We start from the raw sequence: 9,504 nt of genomic DNA on the forward strand, positions 1-9,504 counted from the left end.
AAGAGAGATAGGATCGGAAAGAACGCAAACTGATCGGTCCTATCCTATCTCTCCTCTCCACTTTCTTGTAGAATATTGCGCTGTACATTATTTTTTTAATGTGAACCAACTTGTCCTCAACGCAGTGCGCCTTTGTGTTTTCTTTTTCGCTGCAATTCTCCCGATATTCTTTCTTCGCTGTCGGTCAGTAACCGGCTGATTGAAGAAATGAATGAGAACATCAATCATTCAGTTAATCTATCCATCATCTGCGCGGGTGTATGGATGGAGGTTCGCGGTAGAAGAAAGAAGAGAAAGTTTGACAGCTAGAAAAAAAAGGAATAAGACGCGACAGTGATGTGCGCAGCTGAGCATCCAATGCCTGAAAATATTCCAACATCGTGTAGGAGATTGTCTTTGTAAATTCATGCGCGGCGGCAGACGTCGTTCAGCGCGAAGGCGTCAGGCCATGGTCGTCCGGTGAACCTTAGTGAGGCGGGCTGGACGTGGTGACGATGCTCGAGCTGCTGTGACAGCTGTTCGTTTTTATTATCGTCTTTTTTGGATGCCGTGCTGTTGATGGTTGTGCCGCTACAACCATTACCAGGTGTTCGGCGTGCTGAAACACTCACAAAATGTCCAGTTATGCTAGCTCCTAAACAACTGTTGTTATCAGCGCGGGTACAGAATTTTGAGCAAGTGAAGTTTGAATTGGTGCGAAAAACGAGGCCTCTGTTTCCTATACTACTCCAAATGGCATAGCCTATGAGGCTTATTTAACCAGATGCCGTTAACATGACCTTATTACTAATTACTGCTAACTAATCAGTATATTACAATCGAACGCCACAATACAAACTATGGGAAGATGTTCTGAGAGTGAATTTCCTTTCTGCTAAAGGTATGTAGCGATGAATAAAGACTGTGCCTCTAGGCATTCGTGGTATAACATCTGCATGCAACGAGGACATATGATATTGTACGTTGCACCTTTCACGGATACAACAGCTGGCAAATTTGTTAATATAATTTGTATTTGTGGAAACATTCAACATAGAACGACAGCTACATGACTTAGCCTGCTTCTTTATTAACTTTTTTCTGCTTCTATACGACAGCAGAGCATAAGACGCCACTTGGCACCGTAGCAGCAGTCAACAACGCCCGCGTTAAATCAGTGCATGGAGCGCGCACGAGGAGATGTAACGTCCGTCCTTCCTCGCTGGCGCGCCCTGTGAGACTCCCGCGAAGGATGAGGCCCTTTAAAGCCGGCGCCCAACGCACCTGCTCTGGCCGTCCCACCTGTGCCTTTGCTTAGATGCGAGGATCACGCGCCACGGCAATAACTCGCCTCAGTGGTTTCATTCTGAGAGTGCGCGAGCAAGAAGAAACAGGATAGTTTTGCCATGTGCCCGCGCACAGTTATTCGCAGGAGCGGCCGTGCAAGCTGCACCAGAGTTGGCTCGTAATAAAATAAGGTGTGTTCCTTTCTCACCAAAGCGTTGGCACTTAAAGCATCGGGGAGGAGTTTCAACGAATTCTTTGACTGCATGCTTGGTGAAACCGAGGTTAATTTTCTCTGGGCGCTCGGTGTTGGGAGCAAACGTTAGCACAACAGAGGTAGTAGGCTTCGCTGCCCATTCTTTTTCTTGAGTTTCCACCCGGCGCATCATACGTTTCACGTATGATGCGCCAAAGTTTGCATCAAAGATCAACGTTGCAAACGATGTGGTGGCGCCCACGATTACAAAGCCTGCAAGGCAGATTTTGCTTGCGCTAATTGTGGGGGCGACCATCCAGCGAGTTTCGGTGGCTGCCCCTTCCGTGTAAGCGCCTTACACCGTCGAGTGTCCTTCATTAGTGGTCCCAAACCACGACCTACTGAGAAGCCGACACCTGGAAGTGACAAGTTCCCTGCGTTAGAGTCGGAAGTTGAGTTCCCTGCGTTAGAGTCGGAAGTTCGTGGCTTGGTAACAAGCGACGTCAGTGAGCGACCAGACCCTAGCAAGACGGCAAAGTCCTCTGTGAGTGAGTCGGTTGTTCGATCTGCTTCAACCAAAACTGTCCAAGTTCCTCAGCGACCAGATCACAACCAGACTCGAAGCCAAGGAGGACATTCCCTTGCCTCAAAAGAGACGAAGAAACCAGCTGCAGCGACGAAGAGTGAGTCCCAGTCCGCATCTTTTGTTGAAGTGGTGAGGCAGTGCGTTCAACAAAATAAGGAGCTCAAAAATCGGGATCTGTCCGACCTTCTGCGAGTTCTGTTTGAAGTCCTCCGCTCCTATGTTCAAGCGATGCAGGCTGGCACCCTGAAGACCTTTCTACAGCTCGTTCTTTCGTTTGAGTCCATGATTACCGCCTTCGCAGCGAACTTTGCCTTATAATATGGCTAGTTTTCTTCAACCTCGTGCAACCAAAAATCACCGAAAAGTGCCGTTTATTATGCAATGGAACTGCGCTGGGATTCTAAGTCGATTAGCAGAACTGAAATTATTTTTGAAAGAAACTTGTGTTCCAGTATTGGCGCTCTCGGAGGCTGGCCTACCAAGGGGGAGATCTTTGACTGGATATGTTGCGCACAAGAATTGCAGCATAAAGTCATTTCCCACAGGAAGTGCCGCCCTTTACGTACGAAGAGAGATTCCTCATGTGGCTGTGAACGTTACCGATCTTTGCACCGATAGCATTGAGGTAGCGGCTGTGAAGATACGGCTCGGCTTTCGAACTCTTTCAGTTGCATCCGTATACGTGTCTCCGCGGAAGAAGGTAGCAATGGATTTGTTTCTCCAGCAGCTTTGTGACCGTTGCCCAGCGCCCCGAATTATCTGCGGTGACTTCAACGCCCATCACTCGGTCTGGGGTGACAGGAACACAGACTCCCGCGGACGCGAACTGGTAGAAGTTATCGACAGTTTGGACCTGTGCGTGGCCAATGACGGAAGTCCCACTTTCTTCCGGCCTCCCGCCTCAGCCACATCTATAGACCTCACTCTGCATTCACCTGACATTCGTGTGAAGTGGTCAACTGCACCTGACCGCATGGGAAGTGATCACTACCCAATTTTTGTGTTTACTGCCGACTTCAATACGCGCGGCACTAAAAGAAGCCATGTTGTTAATTGGGACAAATACAGGGAGCAACTTGCACGTGTTTCTGGAGATGTGATAGAAAAAATGATTTATGGCAAGATGGCAGCTACCACGGCGGTCAAGTTGCCTAATCATTTTCCGACTCCAGATTTAAAACTCAGGAACCTTTGCGCAGCGCGCAGAAGGGCGGAGCGACAAATGATGCGGAAGAAGGACGACAGATCCTTGAAGACGACCTATAACAGGCTTAACTCTGCCATTCGTCGCCATACGAACAAGCTCTGTAGGTCGCAGTGGGCGTCCTTCTGCGCCAGCTTGTCTGTTTTTTCACCAATGACGAGAATTTGGCGAGTCATTGGCAGCCTTGCTGGTGATTCTCGTCCTCGTAAGCCTTTCGAAGCGCTTGCACTGCTAAAGCAGAAACCTCTCGCTTGCTTGGCAGAGGAATTTGCAGATGCATTTGTACGTGCAAGCTCAGGAATTCATCAGTGCGCTCGGCCTGCAACATCTACGTCTGTTATGGACGCCCCGTTCACACTTCGAGAGCTACAGACAGCACTCAGCAGCCTGCGGCGTCGATGTGCACCAGGTCCTGACGACATTACCAACCAGATGATGCAGAACCTACCTCTAGAACACCGGAAGATGCTCCTAAGCTTTCTCAATCGAGTATGGGAGACTGGCGACGTCCCTCCTTCATGGAAGGTGGCTTGTGTTGTCCCAGTGCTGAAACCCGGCAAAGAAATGACAGACTTGGCCTCGTATCGACCTGTATCATTGACGTCGTGTGTGGCTAAGCTCATGGAGAAGCTGGCAAGTAAGCGTTTATCATGGTGGCTTGAAGATAGAAGGGCTCTGCCAACATGCATGACTGGATTCCGCACAGGTCTAAGCGCGCAAGATAGCGTCTTGGACTTGATAAGCCACATTGAACATCAAAGAGCTTTCGGCCTCTCAACACTAGCTATTTTCCTAGACGTATCAAAGGCTTATGATAACGTACTTCAAAGTTCAGTACTAAATAGCTTGATGGACATAGGCGTACAGGGCTATCTTCTGCGCTTCATTCACTCACTTATCAGTGATCGTAAAATCCAAGTGCGGTTAGGAAGTACCATAAGCACCGAAAGGGCGGTATCGCGAGGTGTACCTCAGGGAAGTGTTCTTTCCCCGACGCTGTTTAATGTTGTAATGGCTGGTCTTCCCGCTGAAGTGCAAAAACATTGCAGGCATATCCATATGTCGATATACGCGGACGACATTTGTATTTGGTTAAGCGGATATCAACACAAGCGTTTAGCTCTGATAGCTCGACAGGCCTTACTTTCAGTTCAAAATTACCTTCAAGGTGTAGGGTTGACTCTCTCGGTGGAAAAATCTGGCTTCATCATGTTTCCAGGTAGAGGAAGACGGTATGCGTGGCTGAAGATAGACATTGATCAATCTTGCCTTCGTCAATTGAAGTACAAACGCTTTTTGGGCGTAATTATTGACTACCGTCTACAGTGGCGACGAGCTGTGGACTCTATTGTGACATCACTATCTCCGCGTCTCAATGTGATCCGTAGAGTTGCAAGTGAGCAATGGGGAAATCACCCTTCTTCAATGATCAGGCTGCACGATGCACTAGTGACGAATCGAATAATGTACCAGCTCCCTTTAATTTCCCCCTCACTATCACAGCTGGAACGACTTGAGGTTTTGCACAGAAAGGGCCTAAGGAGGGCTCTTGGCGTTCCGCAGTCTGCTCCTAATAATGCAGTACTTTATGAGTCTCTATCGAGACCTCTTAGCCTAGTCGCTTCACAAAGGCTATTGATGCAAATTGGCCGCCTCAAACAGACGATAGCCGGTCGAGCCCTTCTACAGAGCCTTCGAAAGAGATCCGAGTCCCGAGCGTACTTGGCCCTTAATACTATTGGTTACCTGGGTCTTGACGCTAGAGGTCGAACTAAGAGGTTGAATCCACCTTGGTCTTTCGCGAGCCTCGATTGTTCGTTGACAATTCCTCACGTTCGTGCTAAGCGGAGTTCTCCTTTGGCGGCAACACGTTCGCTCGTACTGGAACATCTTGAAACTGAATATGCACGTCATCTTCATATTTTTACTGATGGCTCTGTGGACAAGGTCAGAGGATCTAGTGCAGCTGCTTTTCATATTCCCGCTTTAAAGTATGATTGGTCGGTTCGCTTCACTACAGTCGTGTCCTCCACAACGGCCGAAAGCGTTGCCATTGAGGCAGCCCTAAAAAAGCTACGGCTTTGTACGCCTCAACCCGTAGTCATTCTTACAGATTCGAAATCCGCCCTTCAAAGGTTAGAGTATGGGTTCCCTACTGATGCTTTATGTCTAAGCTCCCTACGCTCGGTGCACACTCTCCTTATCAAAGGCTTCTCCATACGATTCCAATGGGTGCCCTCGCACATAGGTATCATAGGCAACGAGATGGCGGACAGCCTTGCCCATAGAGCGCTGTCTGGGAATCCTTTGAGAAAAGTGCCTCAAGAGGACAAGAGACTCTTCAGAGAAGCGGTGTCGTGCCACTTCCACTCTTTGTGGAGCTCACCTCACAAGCCATGTGTGACTAAGGGTCTCAAAAGAAACCAAGCCACTTTACTGCTCCGCATTCGCACGGGCTCTGCTCGTACCCCTGCGTGGATGTGTAAGACTGGCCTGGCGTTGTCACCATTATGTTCAACGTGTGGTGTGTGCGGTGACATAGAACATTACCTTATGTGCTGTACTCTGTATGACGCGGAAAGGAGCGTGTTATTCGGGTCCCTCAAGAGGACAGGAATTCCCCACAGTTCTATACAGGACATTGTTTTCCCGCGCGGGAACCGGTTAGATAGGAAGGAGGTTTCTCGCCTTCTTTTAAATTACCTGCAGGACACGGATTTGGCCTCCACATGGTGACCTTAGGTGTGACTATGTGTAGTGTAGTTGTGAGGTCTGTGTCTGATTTATATGATTTATGTATTTTAAGTGTCGCTACGGTGGAGCAATTGCCGGCAGCTACTGCAAGGCTAATCCCACCAGTAGCCTACAACCACTCAACTCAACTCAACCCCCTTTCTCACCAAGCAGCATCTTGCTTTCTTTTTTGTTGAGCCTTTTCTTTTGCACCAGCAGCAAGGGAGAGATTTCTATCGACAGAAAAGAAACGAATGGTTCAATCATCACCAAAAGCCCCTTTATGTCGTGAACTTCATGGCACACACACTAAGAGTGAAAATAGCGTAGGCTTTCACTCGAGACGCATTGCTTCTTTTTGTAATTCAATCGCGTCGCACGCATCAATCTTTCCGTCAATGGCCACAGCGAAATAAATGTCAAATCTGCACAGCGTCAAACTATTCGTTCGAGGAAGGCGGGATTCGTGAGCGAATGTTTTGGTACTCTCTTAAAAAGTGAGGAAGGGAAGGCGGTGCATAATGCAGCGCGGGTCATTTAAAAGTGTGTGAACGATCGCAGTTTAGCTCGAACTGAGAAAACAACTTTTGGAAGCAACTCCTTTTGCGATCCAGTGAAGTCATTGGGCAGCAAATAGCTTTGTTTCGCTTTCTTTTCAATTTGGGGATTCAGATGCGCGGTAAAAAAACCCCAGGCCGTTGAAGTTAACCACGACCCGAAACTTTGGCATCCCTCATAGCAGGTGTGTTGTCTTGAGACGTTAGACCCCACAACTTCATTTATTTTTAACTTCGGAACAAAATTTGTCTTGCAAGTATTTGCAAATAACGAATTCCTTTACCGGATATTTTGTGCCCTACTCCGACACTGTTGTAAATTCTTTATTTAGTACTCCATTCGAACACTTTTTGCACATAGTACATTAACTTATCTTTAAAAATGCAGAAGCCAAATTCGCAAAGCCTTTAGTTCGTAAGCGTTCCTTGCCTTTGTCAGCTGCGTTTGCTAAGGATATGTGCACCGCCATGGTTGGCTGGAATTCGCTCATACGAAGAATTCTAGCGTAAGAACTTTTTGTGAATACGGGCTCAGGGACAGAATTCAGATATTCTCGTTCGTGAATGCTTTTTGCCAATGGCCGTCCGCCTTCGATAGTAGAGAGAGAGAGAAAAGGATGCATAGAAAGGCAGGGAGGTTAACCAGAGGCAGTTCCTGTTGGCTACCCTGCACGGGGGGAAGGGTGAAGGGTGGATAAAAAGAGAAAGAGAGCGAAAGGGGGAGATAGAAAGAAATAGAGACGAACACGACCAAACCTCGTACATTACAGAGTGGTAGGGGGCGGCGTTCTTACAGTCTATCGTGAAGCCCCGCAGACCGCAGGAACCTTAATAACACGAGTAAGGCCTTTAGCGATAGTAATATATTCAATATCACGATGGGCTGGAATTCGCTCTTACAAAAATGTTAGCGTCAGAGCTTTTTGTGAACACGGATCCAGGGCCCGCATTCACAAAAAGGTATGTACGCTAGAATGTTTAGTAAGTGCCAAATGCCATCCAATCCTGATGCTCCAATCCTGGAGAAGACAGCCGGCCAATGGCAAAGAACACTTACGAACAAAAGCTATGTGAATTCGGTCCTATGGGCCCATATTCACAAAAAAGCGTTTGACGCTAGAATTGTTCGTAAGAGAACATTTCAGCCAATTCTGATGCTGGACATCTCAGCCAACGACAAAGACCACTTACATAGGGAAAGCTTTATGAACTTGGCCCCTGATTTTTTTCGTATGTTGCAAAATCCTACGTCATTTACTGCCTCCCCCCTCTCCCCCCTTTTCCTTCTTCTAATGAGGCCACTTAGAGCCATAGTCCATACACGTTATGGTGACAAAGCACAGAATAGGAAATCATTGTCTTTCTTTTTTTTTTTTCGACCTAATCTGCATAGTAAGCGTGTACACGTCATATCAAATGGGGAGGTCTCGCAGTTTTGCTGACGTCGCGTGACGGACAAGCGAAGGGAGGGGGGAGGATCTTGACCAATCGTGAAGTGCTGACTGCAGAAATTGAATATAAAAGTTTGTAATAGCCTTACGTTATAGCGCCCCTTCTCAGAATGTGTTGAAATACGTAGGCTCCATTGAGAAGGCATTGGCACCCTGCTCCGGTTTTCTTTTTATTTTTTTGTTGAATTCGGCGGGGCTTGTGTTACACCTAACAGTTGCACTGCATTTGTATTGCACTTCACAAGAAGACACCTCGCCAACCTGAGACTCAGACTGATATATTTGCCTGTTGTACGGACACGTCAACTTATGGGAATTGCCTTGAACCGCATTCTTCCTTGAAGTTCCCATGTATCTTACCTATAGGAGCGTGCCAATAGAACTCTCAACGTGCTACGGTGCATTGCAGGTGCTGAATGGTGCAGCATATCAGGGGGCAATTCACAAAGCTCTTCGTTCGTACGTCCTCTTTGCCATTGGCTGGCACCCTTCGCTATTGATATGTCCAGCATTAGGATTGGCTGAAAAGTGTTCTTGCAAAAACTTATATCGTAAAAGCTTTTTGTGAATAGGATCTCAGGTGGGGGGGGGGGGGGGATATTCTGTGAGAGTCCACCTAGTGGACTGTCCATTTCAACCGCTGCTGATTGGCTGGGGACGCTCGTCTCCTCGCTCGTAGAACTCCATCCAATCAGCACATCAGCAGCGGCCGAAATGGACAGTCCACTAGGTCGACTCTTACGGAATACCCCTCCAGGGCTCATATTCACAAAACGTTCTTACGGTAACATTGTCCGTAAGAGAAAATTCCAGCCAATCCTGATTCTGGATATTTTGTTATCGTAGGCGGCCGGCCAATGGCAAAGAGCTCTTACGAACGAAAATCTTCGTGTATTCGGCCTCAGATTTGCTGCTTAAAATTTATTCTGCTCTTGTTTACCCGACTATCGCCTAATCACGGTCTTTACAGTATGGCCTACCTGAGAGGTGTGATCAAATACCATCTAAGCCTGATTATTCGGTGCCTGAGTATATGCCTTGAATTCTCTCGCTCAACATTGAGCAGCCTTGTCACAGGTGAAGTCAGGAGACCACCTCTCCAAGCTGCACGTGTTCAAGAAGCGTTCCGACATTACATCAGGCTAACAACGCAGCACTGTTACCTTCCATTGCCAGCTGATCTACTTAAAAGATCTGGCCGAACATGCGATGCATTGCAATTTCACAATCTGTCCGTTATTTCTCAGCAACAACCGTCACCTTGTCCGGACCTAAATTTCGCGCATTAGCAGTTGTATCGTACCTTCTCTTGACTCTCACTAGTCCAGTGATTGATAAAAAAATATCATCGAATCCATTAGAGGGTAAATTACCGACGCTCCTGCGCATTAGTCGAGTGAAAGACGGCAGCACGTTCACGGTTACTGATGGATCTACAACAGAGGGTAAGGAAAATAGTAAACTGGCAAGTTACAGAGAGTAAAGTCTGGTTTTCACGTCCTTGCGCAAAATGA

The 9,504-nt window shown here is 47.5% G+C and overlaps 1 protein-coding gene across 1 annotated transcript in view; it reads left to right on the forward strand.

The window, feature by feature from the left end:
• LOC140218639 (uncharacterized) overlaps window positions 1–9,136 on the forward strand; it is an 87,715-nt gene extending 78,579 nt beyond the window's left edge. The window contains exon 4 of the mRNA XM_072288479.1: window positions 9,057–9,136. Coding sequence (XP_072144580.1) covers window positions 9,057–9,136 — 80 coding nt within the window. The remainder of the gene's footprint in view (window positions 1–9,056) is intronic.
• The last annotated feature ends 368 nt before the right edge of the window (window positions 9,137–9,504 follow it).

This window comes from Dermacentor andersoni, chromosome 1 (assembly GCF_023375885.2).
Source record: "Dermacentor andersoni chromosome 1, qqDerAnde1_hic_scaffold, whole genome shotgun sequence".
Classification (NCBI taxonomy): Eukaryota; Metazoa; Arthropoda; class Arachnida; order Ixodida; family Ixodidae; genus Dermacentor; species Dermacentor andersoni.